General features: G+C 37.4%; 1 protein-coding gene across 1 annotated transcript in view; it reads right to left on the reverse strand.

Annotated features, from left to right (window-relative positions):
• The window catches only part of CSMD1 (CUB and Sushi multiple domains 1), a gene marked incomplete at its 5' end in the record, with an annotated part of 1,071,510 nt that overhangs the window by 74,339 nt on the left and 978,495 nt on the right, over positions 1-18,676 (reverse strand). The window contains one exon of the mRNA XM_080341955.1: positions 7,304-7,492. Within this exon, the coding sequence (XP_080198081.1) occupies positions 7,304-7,492 (189 nt within the window). The remainder of the gene's footprint in view (positions 1-7,303; positions 7,493-18,676) is intronic.

Genomic DNA, 18,676 nt, shown 5'->3' on the forward strand with positions numbered 1-18,676 from the left:
ATCTCTGCCTGCTTTGAGTTTGGCATCCAGTTTATTGCTCTTCAGCAAATACACTGAATAAAACACACCTTTGAAACTTTAAGTATTTAGCAATCAAGAGTGGAGTTTTGCATATGAAAATATCTTGTCCATATATACAGTTAATTGTAAAAAGCAATTCAAAGTTTTAACAGTTCAAAAGTCCTTTAGGTATTTGTTCCTTTCCCCTTGACTCAGTGAAGTTTTATTATTTTAATCAAGTCAATATATTTCAAAAGAAGAAATGGCAGTCTTTGTCTGAAATCTGTTAGAAATGAAAATAAGTATTTTCTTTAAAAAAAAATCTTATTTTTGTTATCTTTTACCCAATTCAATATAAATGATTAATTTCACAATGTATCATCATGGTACCATAAACACAACTCTCAAATTTGTTTTCAGTATTCCCAAGTTGTCACATTTGATTCATTTAAATTAAATACAACACAGTACTCTGCATATTATTATAATGAGGAGAGGTAAGCATTATAAAATGATGAATGGTTAGTCCATTTCACTTGTTTGCTTCCATCTGAAAACTGTCATATTGCTAATAGAACTGCAGGAATGTTCCAAAATAAGCTGCTTCTTTTGTAAAATAACTTCTTGGCACAATTACGCCTTAACCAGCACTGCTCATCTTCTCAAAACTAAGTATTTCTCACTCAGTGGGTAAGGGCTGAGCCATCTGCTGCTAGAAGGAGCAATAGTAGGACAGAGAAGGGAGAGAGCGGTGATAAGGAAGGGGTTCTGGAGACCCACGCTTGCTGCTCTTAGTGGTATTAGAAAAATCAGAGAAGTGGAAGGATAGAAACAAGTTCTACTTCTTCTGGGAGCAGGTCTTTGTATTAGGAGTCATTACCCACAAGGTGACCACAGCAGGAGTGATAGCTTTTCAGGGTTCTGGTGTACTCAAAATAGGCAGCAGAGGTACATCTTGTTAAGTGCTCTACCTACTCCCTTAAGAACCAATGTAACGCTTTACCTACAGCTAGAACCAACTCTGATACTCTGTCATGTAGGCAGAATTTTACACTTGCAAGATGTTTCTTTGAATGCTGAATTGACAGTAAGTTAAACAGTTTTACTACGTCATAAAAATGTATATGCATTCTCCATTTCCAGTCGTACTTACTGAGTAGCTCTTATGTGTGAGTTAGTTTAAATAAAAGATATATGAGTTAAAGGAATAAAATATATACCACACCCAGGTCACACCCAGGTGTGCCTATCAGTTATGTCAGGCTGATGCACTCTCCAGTGTACTAAAGCACCTCAAAAATCTATGTTTACGTGTCACACTTGACAACTTTTATTCTTAGTGTTGTATCTCAGTCCTCTACTGTCCCTCTTTTTTCCTCAGCTGCTGCTGAACCTTGTACTGCTACATTGTGAGGTTATTCTCACTGCTGCTTTAGTTACTAATATAAAACAATTTTTGCTTGCTGGCACTGTTCCTGTTACAGTCGATCTGTTTATTTGTTGTTCGCTTTTCCCCCAGAAACTGGGATTGGGAAGAAATATTCCTACTGCTACTAAATTATTGAGGCTGCTAATGGTTTCAGAACAGTAGTGTCAAAAGAAAACATATTAGCAAAGCCAGTTTCACCAAATAGCAGGTATGTTGATGTTTGCAGTAAAGATACTTGAAGTAAACTGACTGAAATGACATATCATCTTTGGACAGTGAAAACAATGTCACTACTGTCCCACATTCAAATATTTTGAAGCTCCCAGCTTCCCATGTGAGAGTACAATGACAAAGAATGGCGTTAAGAAATCTTCTGACTCTAAGAATTGTCAACATGTTTCTTAGGTCAATGATTAGATGAGACTGCCACATTCCAGCTGGGAGATGTGCATTTGGAGTGTGAAAAATACATAACTCAACCTTAATTTACTCTATTATGTTGCACAGCGGAAAAATATACTTCTTCCAAAGTACAAGTAATCAACACAAGGGGAAAAGCCTTTTATTCCCGGTCTTAGTTGTTCTTTAATGTTCCACAGGTGTTACTGGAATTTATTTCTTACCAAAACCAGTAAATTTAAAGTTTATGGCAATCTTTTAAAGGTCTATATACTTACATACCTTTAAAATACATATATATTATTCATATTTAATGCATGCAAATTCACTGCACACAGAAAATAAGCTGGAGACTGCATTACAGTCAGATACTGTAAAATCCCCGAATTTAATGCACAAGCATTTATCATTTAGCAACGTTTCTGTCCTTGAACATATAACTGAGAAACACCTTTAAATGCCTTAAAGGCAGCAATAGAGAATTCCCTAAAAATGGGATTCCCAACAAAAGAAAAGATGCTGTGTGGCTTATATCTATGTTATCCAATTAAAAACATTGGGGAGAGCCATGCCACAGGAATCCCAATTCTGACTTGAACACATACAGAAATAAAAGAGAAACAGAAAACCAGGCTGTGAGGTCTAGGGCTGTAGATGTAAAAAAAAAAAAAAAAAAAAAAAGTTATTAATGGTAATATTGTCTATTCTTTGATCACAAGCCAACCCTATACTTGACCAAGGTTCATGTGGTTTTTCCTGAAAGACCTCCAATGATGAATATTCCGCATTCTCCAAAGGCAATCTATTCTAGTGTTTCACTAACTCCTCTGAGAAAATAAGAACAAAGGAAATTTTAACTTAAGATCCTGTTAAAATAAACTTTTCTGTAATTCCTCCATGTAGAAAAGACATAAACAGTTATTTCATTCCTCTTTGGAGATACTTTTAGTATATTAGAAGATTGTTACCAGGTTTCCCCTCAAACTTCTGACTTTTTAGTCTGAAGTACTATACTTCTTCCACTGTTTTATATTTTGAAATATGACCATAGGTTTAGAATACATTATAGGAGGAAATTGGGATTTTGGGGATTTGGAACTCCTAAACTATGCTACCTACTTCACATTTTTATTTTAAGACTGTATGCTAAAAGGGACATTTTTTACATAATAACATTTATCAAAAAGGTAAAAGGCCAGAGTTTAATTCCATGCTCAAACACACAGAGCAGGTAATTTTATGAAGAAGTAGTTTGGTAGTTCCAAATTCATGGCTCTTGGGCAAACTGCAAAAGGATCTTTTCAAGCCAGTTCCCTAAAAAAATTGTCTTCTACTCCAGGGTAGACCTGGAACCCAGTTATGGTCCTGGAATAACCTTCGCTCAGCACAGCAAAAAGTACAAGGATTCCTGGCTCAGCAATGAGGTTGCCTCTACTTCAGCAAGCACAAAAGAATCAATAGTTACAGCACCTTGAATGAGGATTTTAAGCAAGAAATGCTGGCATCAGCTATATTTTTGTCATGAGGCTGTCATAGGTTTTAAGCATTTTCAAGTCCCACAATCCAGATAAGATAACTTCTTCCTTAGAGTAGGTACCTTCAGTTTTCTTTTCTAAACCTACTAGGGAGTAACTCAAATGGTGAAGAGCAGTCCAGTGTTCTTTAAGACTTTAAAATTAGTTTTAACTCTTTTAAGAATGAGTAGGAGAAAACTAGGAAGAACAAAGTCAAAGGTTGAGTCCTGTATACGAAGAGCAGTTGGGATAAAGAGAGATATTGACTCATGCCTGTCAGAGGAACACAGCCATCCTGTTACACTCCTGCTGCCGTCATGGCTCAGCCCCAGATATCTGCAACCGAGCATTCCTGATCTATAATGACCCTGACAAGTTGTTTTCAGTTTTTTATTCTAACTGCTCTATTTGCTCAGCTTTCTCTTATTTTCTCTAACACCTATTCATCCCTGAGCCTCAGCCTTCTATTCCTCCTCTCCTCCAGCACATGAGCTAAGCAGCAGCTACAATAACATATGTGGTTGCCAGGATTGTTACTAAAGCCTGTACTATTTTCTTTCAGCAGCTATCTACTGCTATTGTGTAAGAATTGTTATTTTCTCTACTTATGAATACTATGAATGTAGCATGAGTCATGTTTCTCTTTCCCTTCATAAATGAAATAAAAGCAATAACAATAAGTTCTAATTTCTTAGAAAGGAGTGAATTTCTCTATGTATCATCCAGGACATTATTACATGCATCTACACTTGATAAGACTGGAATTGAAAAATATCTTCTGACCCTATCAGATTAACCCATATTAGAGTTGTGTTCATATTAACAATGCTATTGTTATATTAAATATGAAAAAAGAACTTGATAATACAATCAAATTTTATTTCAAACATTAATTTTGACATAGTTATTAATTACACATGTAACCTTGAAGGACTGGTTTTACAGAAGTTTCAGACTTAATCAAAGGCATTTTTCTTTGGAGTCGTCCTGCAAAGAAACCTAAGAGCTGGACCGAATGTGTAATTGTAATTAATTTTCAAAGAGAATGCATGTATTTTGATAGGAGATGCTTAATGACTTTGGAAACATACTTTATTTTTCACAGCTTATTGAAAACTACATGCTTCATTCAGACATACAAGTTGGAATAATTGCGCCAGTTGTGAATGTTACAAATTAAAATTCAGGAATCCTACATTAATTACAAATTTCTGGTAAAGATTAAACTCACTCCCTAGCTCCCAAATATTTTTCTCTACTGCCAACAGAAATCTAGATACCCATAGCTACATGTGTAGCTAAAACTATAAATAAGGCTTAAAAGTAAAGAAAAAATGTATTTGTGAACATTCTGCATTGTTAAAACTTCACAGCTAATTCTTACACATAGTGATAAAATAACAAGTATAGACAGAGTCTGAAGCATTTTATGACTTTCCTGAGACTGCCTAATTTTTGTTCAGAATTTATTACTTTCTGGGACTCTTCTCTCCTCATTATGCACAATCAGGTCCTGGGAACTCATGTCAAGTCCTGAACATATCTGCACATTTTTCCTCCCACTTTCTGTGAATTATTCCTTTCTGCCATTAAAATTGGGGACATTTTTCTTAAATTGTTCAAAGAACTGTTCTTATTATTCAGATCTCTTCACACACCTCATTACACTTCAATATAGTTTTCAAAGCTAGAATGGCAGATTGGCAAGTCTTTTCTTGCCATTGGTACTAAAATGTGAACATAAAATGCAAAAACTAGAAATGTAAAAGAAAACTACTTAAAAATTAAAGTATTCAAAAAAGGGGAGAAACTTAGGAAAAGAAAAAGATCACACTATTTTTTTTAAGAATTTCAAAGTGCTGGAACATCATATTTTCATCACACAGGGTTTGATTAACACTGGTAGTAATAGAAGATCACTTTCATCTGGATGGGTAAGCAGTAGGAAGATATGGGGTAAATTTTCATATAATTCTTGACAGCTGAGGAATCATGATGTCTGAAATTCTGGAGAAAAGTATGATGTAGGGGCATCTAAAGTTTATGGTCCCAACTCCTCCAGGGTAACAAGCACACACAGAATATTGTCTCTGTCCTCACACACTCAGAGGTACCTGAGCTCTGGAGCAAGATGCCAAAATTTCAATGCTTTTTTTAAAAAGGCAACTACTAACCAGACAGCAGAACAGCTCCCAAAGTTTTACTATATTGACTATATTCAACAGAGTTGAGGCAGATAGGGTTTGACTTCTTCTCCCATTGACTAGAGTGTACATGGACCTCCAAAACACCTGACAAGTCTAGTGAATAAAACATAGGCACTTCTGCCTTTCTGGACTGGTTGATGGAGGACAGGTAAAATACCTCAGAGCATTTCAAATTATACTAGACTTGTATGTTTAAGCAAAATAATCAAAACTATAGCTCAAATACAGATGCTAAAATTTAGTCTTAATCTTGAACAAAATTGCATCATCCACTTTCCTGATCTTCTGGCCAAACTGTAGGCCTAGTCATGATTCCAGGTTCTTTAGTGCAAAATGTCTCTGAGCTTTCAGTTCCTACACCAGCACCAGCTACCACACCTACAATGCGTTTCAAGCCCAAAAGTAGCACTTGTCCCTAAACTTACCTCATGCTCAGCCCACACACAGATTCTCCCATGATTTGGTGACCTTCAGGAAGGTCGAACAGCACCACATGCCATAACACATTATGACATCTTGGAGTCTGGAAGCACAGGTACACAGATCCTGTTTGTGGTACACTGGCAGACTGAGCTGCTCCCTGGACTGCTAGGGATGTGGCCACACGACCCACCTGGGCATGAAAATGCTCATCCTGAAGAAATATTTAGCTACCTAATCACACTGTATAAAAGATGTGAGCAGTAGTTCTTCAGGTTCTTCAAATGCAGCCAAATTTCTGCAGCTTTATACTTTCCTGTAAAATAATATACCCTCAACAGAAGAGTATGCATCATGCCAAATTTAAGTTGATTTTTTTCTTCTTTTTCCTTTTTTTTTTTTTTTTCCTTTAAGGTACAAAATAGTACTTCCATTTTATTTTGTTTTCAGAAATATCTGAATCATCATTGATGGAACCTTAAGCAAAGTATTTGTCTTGAAGAAGACATGAAGCACTGCTGTTACTGTCTTTCAATGTCAGGAACAATGAAACACAGGTTTTAATCAAAGAATTTCCAACAAGTCTTAGATATGTTACTGCCATTTCTTCCCATAAACAAAACAGACTAGAGGCAGACACGAAAACATGTTAGAATAGGCCATATATGATATGAATAGAATTTGCAGTCTTTCTTCTCTTCCCCACATTCCTGATATTATCCAATATAAAATACCTTAATCTCCACTGTTTACTGAATAATGTGTGACAAAGCATTTTAAACTACACAAACCATGTTTAACTGCTTTGTACGACTTTGTTACTTCTCTGTAGTTTGTGTGTGGCTTTTCAAAAATTATAAACATTTGGCAAATAGTAACTACTCTTAACAGATATCTGGAACAAGCTAAAGTAGATCCTGGATAACTCCAGGATGAACAAAAATGCAGACGTTACAAATTATGTCTTTAAATTATTGTTTATAAAGTGATTTTCTGAAACAATCAAATTTTGTTTCAGAGTTACTACTGAATTTTTATAAAATGTTCTTTAATACAATACTATGAGCTCTGGACTGTTTAGAGATATATATTTTACTAAATAAAAAAGGACCAAAACAATTTTTTTTAATTTAGTCTGCATTTGACTGCATTAACCTTACTTCTTAATGCTTTATATCTGCACACAGCAAGTACACAAGTCAGTATATATTTGGATAAATTCGTTGTGTCAATGTGTGTCTTGGCATACAGCAGTATTGACAATGCTGGATTTTTGTTTTGTAAAATATTATTTGCAATGTAATCATAGAACCATACTCAAAGCAATATCTTACCCTGACAGACAGGCACAGGAGAATCCCATTGATACATGCCATTTTGGTGACGTCTACATGTTGCATTATTGTGACCAATCATTCTATACCCAGGTTTGCAGTAATAGCGAACTTTACTTCCAACAGGACCACCTGTTTTATTTACAATTCCACCATTCCTCAAGGTAGGGTTCAAGCTGCAATAGGGAGCTAAATTTAAAACAAACAAACAAACAAACAAAAAGGACATTATTGAAAACAGCAATGCTTCAGACTTCTTATGCAGAACTATCATGAAGTTAAAAATCATAGCTTATAAACACAAACCAGCTTATGCTGGTGTACACAAGGAAGCTGCAATCAGGAAACATATAGACTGCTTGACAAGCTCACTCTTAGTAAACAGTCTACTTCAAATCTGACAAATTTATAAATATAAAACTGTTCCTTGAGCTACACAATATACAAAATTCACTATGAACAGTTTTATTAAAAAAATCCAGTGCAAATAGACATCTAAGTAAAAATGTAAACATTTTGCCTAATATGTTAACAATTTGCATGCCAAAGTACAATAGATTTATACATCAGGTGCATTTTTCTCATTACAGTTAATGTAATTTTATGTATATATTCCCCCAAAGATATTACATTACTATTGTATTAATTTTTTAGCAAAAGGATGTAACTTAGGTGAGTGTAGCTTCTTAAATGTTGAATTTACAGTGCAACTGAAGTAATACAAAATGCACTTTTTTAACGTAAGTTTTGAAATTAAAGTAAACCTTGCTAAATCTTAATCACTACTACTATGAATACTGTTCCCAGACAGGTTTTCCTGACTAGTATGTTCCTCAAGGACTTGTGATATATAGATGAAATATTTAGACACATGTTCAGGAACTAAAAAAAGTACAAAATTTATAATTGTGTCAACAAATGAGTAACAAAGACCATATTTTTGTAAAACAAGGTTGCAATACCTGTCCATAAGGATGAAATATGATTAGTCAGACTGGATCCAGGTCAAGCAAAACTACAGGATATTTTGACATATATGTGGAGCCTCACACAAGTCTCTTTGCTCCATGCAATCACTTATCACTGGATAAAGGCAATGCGAAAAAGTTACCTTGACTCCATATTAATGTACAAGTCACTACGTATTTGTGGAAGTGCACCATGTCCAGCTTACAGATATTAATATATTTTCAGATAAAAACATAGTAGGACCACAGCCTGCAGAAAATAAACCTGGCTGAACATCCACCACTGAAATAAGCATATGAACATTCTTCACAGGGAAGACAGGGCTGAATTCCACTGATAAATAAATGTCAGTAGTAAAGACTGTGAGACTGGTACTGCTGCTACAATACTAACTCTCTACATCATGTTGAAATGCTATGATGTTCGTATTATTTTCTATTGACTATTATCCCGTAGAAGTTGTGATTGCATTTCACAGCTGTGTAATTACAGAATTCGGTTTACATCTACAAATATTTTGCATATTATTTGTTTCTTTCACACATCTCTGATTTCCTTCTTTCAGCTTTCAATATCTGTTTCTCAATTTTTATTTTTTTTTTTAATGTATATTTCGTCACCTTAAGATGTACCTATGACATCAATTATCACCTAAAGATGGATGCTTCTATCCACTGCCTGTGAAGACATCAAAGAATTGATTAGACTCCTGAGATGCTTCATGTAAATGTGTAGCTTTAGATGCAGTGTATCAAAGTCAATGTTTCTAAGAAATTTCACCCAACAGAAGCAGTAAAACTAAGTTATACATTAAATACGCTGAAAAATGTACATCTATTGACATTATATCAAAGAATTATAGTTCTCAATTAAGCAATATTATTTCTTGTTGTAGTGCCTTATTTGTTACATTCTTTCACTTGGGGGATTATTTGAATAAGCTAAATTAAAAAAATTTTAAAAAAGCGGATGACAATCAATAATCTAGGATTGTCCCATAAAACAATTGTTTGGAGTCACTTTCTATATCCCTAATAAGCACACTGGCATTCAGTTACATGCCAAACTAAATGAATTAAATTACTGAAATACTCTTTAAATTTGAAAGAGGTTTTGACCTTAAAAAAGCACAATAAACATGTTTTTAATTTTCAACCTATTGAAGAAAGAGTGGTATTGTTATTGCAACACAAGATGGTTAAGACCAAAAGACCAGTGGTTAAGACCACTGAAGTCATCTCATAAATATCCTAGGAGACCTTAAGAATAGCAGGTGAGTCCTAAATGTAATATACCATTCACACAAAATTCCAAATTGATCTCTTCAGTACTGCACTTCTAAACAGAAAACATTCACTATATTATGAGTAACCCTGTAGCCCAGTAATATAGTATTGCCTTTGCTAGTAACAGGTCACAGACTTTGTACTGAGTTTGCACACCCTCAAGATCAAGGTTTGTCAGGCTTGTGGTGTCTCAACTTTTTTTTTGACCTCCCTGCAAATTTGTTTCTACTTTGTGTTGTTTTTTTTTTTTTTTTTAATTTCTGATCAGGTGGTATGCCTAATTTGCCTTACTTTTGTAATTTTTTATTGTTTTTATGGTACAGTAATAGCTCTCTATATAGATATTTGTAACAAGTAATTATTCTGTTTAGAATAAGATATTTAGGACCCTAGCACAGTGACTTGTAGACAAATACAGGTCTGGTAAAATAGCAGAAGCCTTTAGAGTTGGGACCATAGGATATAGTATGGAGGAGTATGAGTGGAAGAAGGATTACAACTGCAGCTGTAAGAGGGAAAAAAAAAAAGAAGAGTGGTAGTAGTCGGCGACTCCCTTCTGAGGGGAACAGAGGGCCCTATATGTCGCCCAGACCCATCCCACAGGGAGGTCTGCTGCCTTCCTGGGGCCAGGGTGAGGGACATTAATAGAAGACTTCCGAAGCTAATTCAGCCCTCAGACTACTATCCCCTGTTAGTAGTCCAAGCTGGCAGCGAGGACATCAACAGAAGAAGTACTAAGATAATTTAAAAAGACTTTAAAGAACTGGGCCAGTCAATTCATGGGACGGGAGCACAAGTGATATTTGCCTCAGTTCCTGTGCTATCTGGGATGGATGAGGAGCTAAATAAAGAGAGAAGTAGAAAAGCCCATCTCATCAACAGGTGGCTTAAGGATTGGTGTCACCGTCAAAATTTTGGGTTTTTTGACCATGGGGCAAACTCCATGGTACCTAGTCTCCTCAGATCAGATGGGCTTCATCCTTCTAGGGAGAGCAAGAGGACTATAGCCCATAAGTTGGCAGGGCTGATCAGGAGGGCTTTAAACTAGTTTTGAAGGGGGAAGGGATTGAAACCGGGCTCTCCAAAGATCAGCCTAAGGATGGAAAGCCCGAATTAAGAGTGAAATAAGCAGCCCACTTGAAGTGCATGTACACTAATGCACGCAGTATGGGCAACAAACAAGAGGAGCTGGAAGCCATTGTGCAGCAGGAAAGCTATGACATAGTTGCCATCATAGAAACATGGTGGGATGACTCTTATGACTGGAGTGCTGCTATGTGTGGCTACAAGCTCTTCAGAAAAGATAGGCAGGGTAGGAGAGGTGGAGGGGTGGCTTTATATGTTAGAGAGTCACGCGACTCTGTTAAACTTGAGGTCAGCAGTGACAAGGTTGAGTGCCTGTGGACCAGAATCAGAGGGAAGTTCAACAAGGCTGACATCCTCGTGAGTGTCTGTTATAGATCGCCCAACCAGGACGATGAAGGAGATGAATTATTCTACAAGCAGCTGGCAGATGTCTCAAAATTGACAGCCCTTGTTCTTGTGGGTGACTTTAACCTGCCGGACATCTGCTGGGAGCTCAATACTGCACAGAAGAGGCAGTCTAGGAAGTTCCTAGAGTGTGTAGAGGACAATTTCCTTCATCAGCTGGTAAATGAGCCTACGAGGGGCAAGGCCCCACTAGACCTACTGTTTACAAACAGAGAAGGGCTGGTGGGAGATGTAGTGGCTGGAGGCTGCCTGGGTCATAGCGACCATGAAATAATAGAATTTTCAATACTCAGAGATGCAGGGAGAACCATTAACAAAACCTCTATGCTGGACTTCTGGAGGGCAGACTTTTGCCTATTCAGAAGCCTAGTTCAGAGCATACCCTGGGAAACAATGCTTAAAAACAAGGGGGCCTAGGAGGGGTGGACATGCTTCAAGCAGGAGGTTTTGAGTGCACAGGAACAGGCTATACCAGTGTGCCGAAAGGCTAGCCGGCAGGGAAGACAACCGGCTTGGCTAAACAGGGAGATTCTGAAGGAAATCAGAAATAAAAAGAGACTTTACCGACTGTGGAAAAAAGGGCTGGCTACTTATGAAGAATTTATGGAAATAGCTAGATCATGCAGGAAAAAAATCAAGGAAACAAAAGCGCAATTTGAGGTTAATTTGGCCAATTCTGTCAGGGATAATAAAAAGTCCTTCTTTAAATATGTTAATAACAAAAGAAGGGGCAACGAAAACCTCCATTCTCTGTTGGACTTTGAGGGAAATATAGTTAACAAAGATGAGGAGAAAGCTGAAGTACTTAATACCTACTTTGCCTCAGTTTTCACCGGAAAGACAGGTAGCCCTCAGGACAACTGGCCTCTGGAGGTGGTTGACAGAGATAGGAAGCCAAACAGGCCCCTTGTATTCCAGGAGGAAATAGTTGGTGATTTACTGAGCCATCTGGATCCTCACAAGTCTATGGGACCAGATGGGATTCATCCTAGGGTGATGAGGGAACTGGCAGAAGAACTTGCCAAGCCACTCTCCATCATCTTCCAACAGTCCTGGCTCACTGGGGAGGTCCCATATGATTGGAAATTGGCCAATGTTACCCCAGTCCACAAAAAGGGCTGCAAAGCTGACCCTGGTAACTACAGGCCTGTCAGCCTGACCTCGGTGCCTGGCAGGGTTATGGAGCAGATAATCCTGAATGGAATCACACAGCACCTTCAGGATAGACAAGGGATCAGACCCAGCCAGCATGGGTTTAGGAGGGGCAGGTCCTGTCTGACCAACCTGATCTCCTTTTATGATCAGGTGACTCACCTGGTGGATGAGGGGAAAGCCGTGGATGTGGTCTATCTGGACTTCAGCAAGGCCTTTGACACTGTCTCCCATAATATACTCCTGCAAAAGCTGGTAGCCCGTGGCTTGGACAAGTGCACTCTACGCTGGGTTAAGAACTGGCTGGAGGGCCGGGCCCAGAGAGTGCTGGTGAATGGGGCTGCATCCAGCTGGCAGCCAGTCACTAGTGGTGTTCCCCAGGGGTCAGTGTTGGGTCCAGTCCTGTTTAACATCTTTATTGACGATTTAGATGAGGGGATTGAGACCATCATCAACAAATTTGCTGATGACACCAAATTGGGAGGGTGTGTCAACCTGCTGGAAGGCAGGAGGGCTCTGCAGAGGGATCTGGATAGACTGGAAAAGTGGGCTGATTCCAATGGGATGAAGTTCAATAAGGCCAAGTGCCAGGTGCTGCACTTTGGTCACAACAACCCCCTGCAGCGCTACAGGCTGGGCACAGAGTGGCTGGAGAGCAGTCAGGCAGAAAGGGACCTGGAGGTACTAATTGACAGGAAGCTCAACATGAGCCAACAGTGTGCCCAGGTGGCCAAGAAGGCCAATGGAATCCTGTCCTGTATCAAAAATAGCGTGGTCAGCAGGACAAGGGAAGTGATCCTTCCCCTGTACTCTGCATTGGTGAGGCCACACTGGAGTACTGTGTTCAGTTCTGGGCCCCTCAGTTCAGGAAAGACATTGAAGTGCTGGAGCGGGTCCAGAGAAGAGCAACACGACTGGTGAAGGGACTTGAGCACAAAACCTATGGGGAGAGGCTGAGGGAGCTGGGGTTGTTTAGTCTGGAGAATAGGAGGCTCAGAGGTGACCTCATCACTCTCTATAACTACCTGAAGGGAAGTTATAGCCAGGTGGGGATTGGTCTCTTCTCCCAGGCAGTCAGCAATAGGACAAGGGGGCATGGGCTTAAACTCTGCCAGGGGAAATTTAGGCTGGATATTAGGAAGAAATTCTTTACAGAGAGAGTGGTCAGGCATTGGAACGGCCTGCCCAGGGAGGTGGTGGACTCGCCGTCCCTGGAGGTTTTTAAAGTGAGGTTGGACATGGCACTTAGTGCCATGATCTAGTAAACAGACTAGAGTTGGACCAAGGGTCGGACTCGATGATCTCTGAGGTCTTTTCCAACCCAGTCGATTCTGTGATTCTGTGATTCTGTGATTCTGAGTATGGTACAATAAGAAGATGACAATCTATGTGTCATCTAAAGCTATATACAAGTCACCAGTGGTCAGTTAAAAAAGTGCTTTTTCAGGCTTCAGTAAAAGAGCAAAGAAACACATGTAAAATGGACTATATATGTAACATGTAACTTGAACTTGACCAATGTATTAGCAAACAAAAATGACCCTAAGTGAATCCTGGAGTGAGGAAGAGGTCATCAATATCACACTGTCTCTCGAAAGACTCCAGCTTCTGGTGACCTGTGATATGTCCTCCAGCACACAAACACCAAACTGTGTTTGCAGCAAACTGCAAAGGCAGCACAATATGAATAGAAAAAGCTGATACCCAAACAATTTATTATGTCTAAGCTATATATAGCATGAAAAGGAGAGCATTTGAAGTAAATTATTTTAAATTCTGAAGATTAATTTATATTTTACAACTCTGAAAAATCTTCTTGAAGACTCTACCACTTGTTGAGACAATGAAGGAATATTTATAAGACTCCATACAATTACCTTCTTAATCTACAGTTTAGTAATTTTTAATCTGTTCTTTAACCTGTTCTCCATAGTTCAGGATGAAGCATACATATCTCCTAGGATCAGGAGCTGACATATTAACAGAAGAATCACACACAAGGCAATAAATAAAAAATGTCTGAAGATCTGGAGAGTAAGCAAAGGCTCAAGCCTTTGTATGTCAGTATGTCAGACTGAAAACTACAGCCACTGTTAGCTGAGTGAAAATTCTCGGTTTGAGCAGGAATATCTACAGAGTGCTCATAAAATATTGCAGCCTTGTATCAAGGACCACTGGATAAAATGCTGATTTTCTCCCAGCCCGTTTCTGAGGTGCAATCTGTCCTGGAACTTCAGGAGTCTTAGCTGTTAAAAGTGCAATGACACAGGAGTGCCCCATCCAGAAATTACAATGTTTTACCACAAAATGTGATAAAATTCTATAAAGCCATTCCAGTGACCTGAAGTAGCCTTACATTTAGAGATTTAATTTGTTTTTCCATCCACATTTTTTCAAGGCCTCCTAAACATCATTGGTTTTTTGCAAGGCAACATACTGACCATTTTCATTTCACTTATAATCACAATGTCCGTTTGTCATTTGCAACTGAAGACCAACAGGGTAGTAACATCACTAGTCAACTGGACAGCAGGACAAATAAACACTGATTCTGCATTTCCAGGACCATATTCTTCCTTTCACTAAGCATATTTTCTTCAAAGCTGGAACATTTAAACATTTATGCCTAGACTTTCAAAATCTGTTTGAGGCACTCTGTTTAAAGGAAGCTCAATTAAATGATTAGTATTTCAAAATTACAATTATTTGAAACTGTGTGTCCCGACCCCCCAGAAGATTTTTTAAATCTCAGTCTTAGAGTGAATAATATGCTGTTTTCTCTAAGAATTTATTTTAGCAAATGGCTTTATTTCCCAGCAATATCTTTGATCAATAGTCCAAAAACTTATATGAAAAAGATATTTATAGCTATTAACTGAAACACTGTCCTATATTTGAAATTATAAATAAACAAAAAGCTGTTGTTCAAATCCCATGTTTCCTTTGTTTAGTTTATATGCTAGATTTTTTGTTGAAATATAAAGTCACAGCTTAGTCCACTGCTTCCTTCTAACATTCCCTTTTGGATATTTATTTATTGTCACCACCATATTACCAGGGAAACTCATGTCATTTGTGCTGCTGTTCTTGAAATATCCAGTGAGGCAGAGATTTACTGTCATTCTCAATTTAGACATTCTCACTTTATAGATAAGAAGTCAAACACTGGCTTCAGTGATTAGGTAAGGTCACACAAGAAAACTAAACTAAACATACCTCTTCTGATTACTAAAACAGTTCCTGAATTAATGGAACATCCATTCCGTATGTTATTTTTCACTTTAAAATGTACAGAATCAAAAAGAACAGTACTCAGCCAAGCAACAAATAAGGTTTGGGCTGCCATTCTTCTTCTTTCACAATGTATCTATAAATATAATATGTAAACAGCACAAAAACTGCAAGGTGAAGTTGCAAAGGTCTCTTTTCTCTTTAGTAATATAGCTGTGATTGTCTGCCTCTTCAAATATCTGAGTAAATAACCTGCTATTTATAGTGCAGATGTTCTTATTGCTGGTTCAACATTTATAAATTATCCTGTTTATATTTCTCATTTGAAAGTACAGTATAAGCCTCCATTTTGTGGCTTTCCTGCTGTATTTACTACAGCAAATCACCACCTCGAAGTTTAGGAACCGCAGAAAAAACTATTATAAAGAGTCTGATTAACTTCTTCACACAATTCCCTTGTCACCTCTAACCAGTTACTGGAAAATGTAAAGACAAAACCAAACCAATCAATCAAACTTTTAACTTGAAATAGCAAGGAAATAGGAACGACTGTTTCACAGGTCAAAAGCTTAAAAATAAGATTAAATGAATAGTGAAGAATTAAGCTTCTTTCAATGACAGATGAGAATAGCAGAATAAAGGTAAAATATAGATCTATGGTTTGGTTTTTAATACATATATATAAATATATCCAGTTCTATTGGCAGCCTATTACAAATTAGCCAAGTAACCACTTGCCTTATATTAACTAAAAGTTAAGCAAAAACCTATAAATGTTACAGATGCAAGATAAGTACTCCTTTGTTTCCAAACCACCATGTCTCCAGCGGATGTGCCAAGTACTGTAGTGAACTTTCCTTCCTTCCACCATACTTAAAAAAAATCATGCACCTCTTCTTTCTTACACTTTTATGCTAGCATGCTTCGACAGGAATATACATACAGCGTTATAAATTATTGAGGGAAAAACAAAGCAAAGAAACAGGTTCTGCAGATATCTTTCAAAGAAATTTTAAGGTTTCATCTCTTACAGAGTGAGCCTGGGCTCAGCAAGTTCCATTTTCTCCGCTCACAGATCTTCCCCATTTGTAATAAACTGCATAGTTTTGGTAGAACCCAGCTGCACCAGAAAGTCAAGTTCAAACACCACAAAACTAGCATGCATTAAAAAAAAAACAAAAACAAAAACAAAACACCACCACCAAAAACCAGCATGCAATGCCTTTTCCTTATGTTTTTGGCATCCATTTTAGTGATTTTACCATACCACGTCTTTTTCAAAGAAAAAAAAAAAAAAATATTACTTCAATAGAATTGCAAGAAATCTTAAGTGATGCATCCCCTCCTAGTTTCACTATACTATACAGATACTCACTAAAGGAAGAGATCATTTAGTATCTAGCTGGTAGTGCAGTTAGGAAATGTATTATTTAGATTAAAATTATGCTAATGCCTCTGTAATATTCAAAGTCCTTAAAAGAATACCCCTCTGCTGTAATGTTACAGCTGTTTTCTAATAAATTTAGCAAAAAGCCTTAAACCATGAGATAAAAAACATAAAAGTAACATCAGACAAATAGCTTACATAAGTAAGCTTGTATGCTAAAGGCAATACTAAGCATTTCACTGAAAGCTTCTAGTACTTTTCAAACTGAAGAAAATTTGTATCTACAAATGAAATCTACCAGTGATGAAACTATATTCTGTAAAATTTTGTGCACAGGCATAGCTGGAGAAGGGGAGGGTTGCATGAGGGCTGTTATTCATTCAAATAAGGTCTTCATTATCAGGAAGCCTGCTAGCTCAGTCACAGCTGCCATGGTATCAATAGCCCTTTTTGAGATCTTGTATTTTTCCTACTTTCATGACGCCGCTTTCCTTCATTAAGATTCAAATCCAATTGTTTATGCTGCCGCTCACTGTTACTCTTCTTTCATGTTGATTATTTCCATTGAATCTCATGTAAAATTTTACAGAATTTTAGAGAAAAATGCAGGCACTGGCTGTTAGTGAAGCAGAAAGAGCAAACAAGTTGTTTATTCCCAAAATAATAGCCATAAAGATCACATATCTCTCTCCAGTTCCCCAGTTTTATTATTAGTTGTGGCGAGTGCCATAATAATTGGTTCATTGAGGCTAGCGATTAGACAGACGGCTTCTTCAGTACTGCAAAAAATGTTTTGTGTACATGCAAAGGTGTAAAATAATTTCTCATTCCTCAAAAATCACTCTTCTTAATAATTTCATACTTACAAAATAAATCCTTGACATGAATATAAATCCTTGACATGAACTCTATTCTTTTAACCCTAATATTACATCCTCACTTGAGAACCATGACAGAAGGGCCCACTCCCCTCACTGCCACACACACACACAGATTCTCTTTGTTCCTTCTGCCACACCCTCAATTTATCTATTTTTGTCTGTAGTAATACCTTAAAGACTGCTTGCAAGGTGAAGATAATGCTTTTACTGTTGGTTTGTTTGGTTGTTTTTTGTGTGAAGTTTGTTTGGTTTATGTTGCTTTTTTTTTTTTTTTTCCTGACTGCTTATAGTTCTGCTCTTCATTCTTAAGCCTCCAAAACCATGATCATTATTATGCTCTGAGCCCTGATCTTCTGTTTCAGTAAGAAGAGAAACTTCCCAGAGGTGAGACAGTTGGTGCATGGATGGTACAGGAAAGGAGTGAGCTGTGTGGAAATTATCTCCCTAAATGACTAAATGGGAGATATGTGGTGCCTGAGAAAATGCTCTTCTATAACATTGTCAGTATTCCTTTCTCTGCTTAATTTATATTGACAATTACTAGCCACCAAAATTAACACACACAGCCTTTACATTGCTTATCGAGACCAAACAGAGAAAAAGCAAGTGTTAACAACAGACTGTAATTATCACCTGTCTCTCTCACTATTTATGTCACATAAATGGTCCCTAAGCCAAGTCTTTTAGGAGCAATGTGTCTGAAGATGTACATGTGAAAACATCATAAATAGGCTGCAAACCGAGTAAGAGTCAAACTGGTAATCATTTTTTTTCTTAATAAGGGACATAATTTTTAGCACTGTTTTGATAGACTGTTTCATATCACCGCAACACCAGATTCATGTGTAGCCTGATGAAGAAGTGAGGGATTTTTTCACCCCTGTTTTTTCATTGATTTGAACATGAAGAAAAGTGTAGTAATAAGAGCTGTGAACTGCAACTCAAGGAAATTGTAAACCTAGTAATTGTGTACTGA

The sequence above is a fragment of the Nesoenas mayeri genome (assembly GCF_963082525.1).
Source record: "Nesoenas mayeri genome assembly, chromosome: 3".
Classification (NCBI taxonomy): Eukaryota; Metazoa; Chordata; class Aves; order Columbiformes; family Columbidae; genus Nesoenas; species Nesoenas mayeri.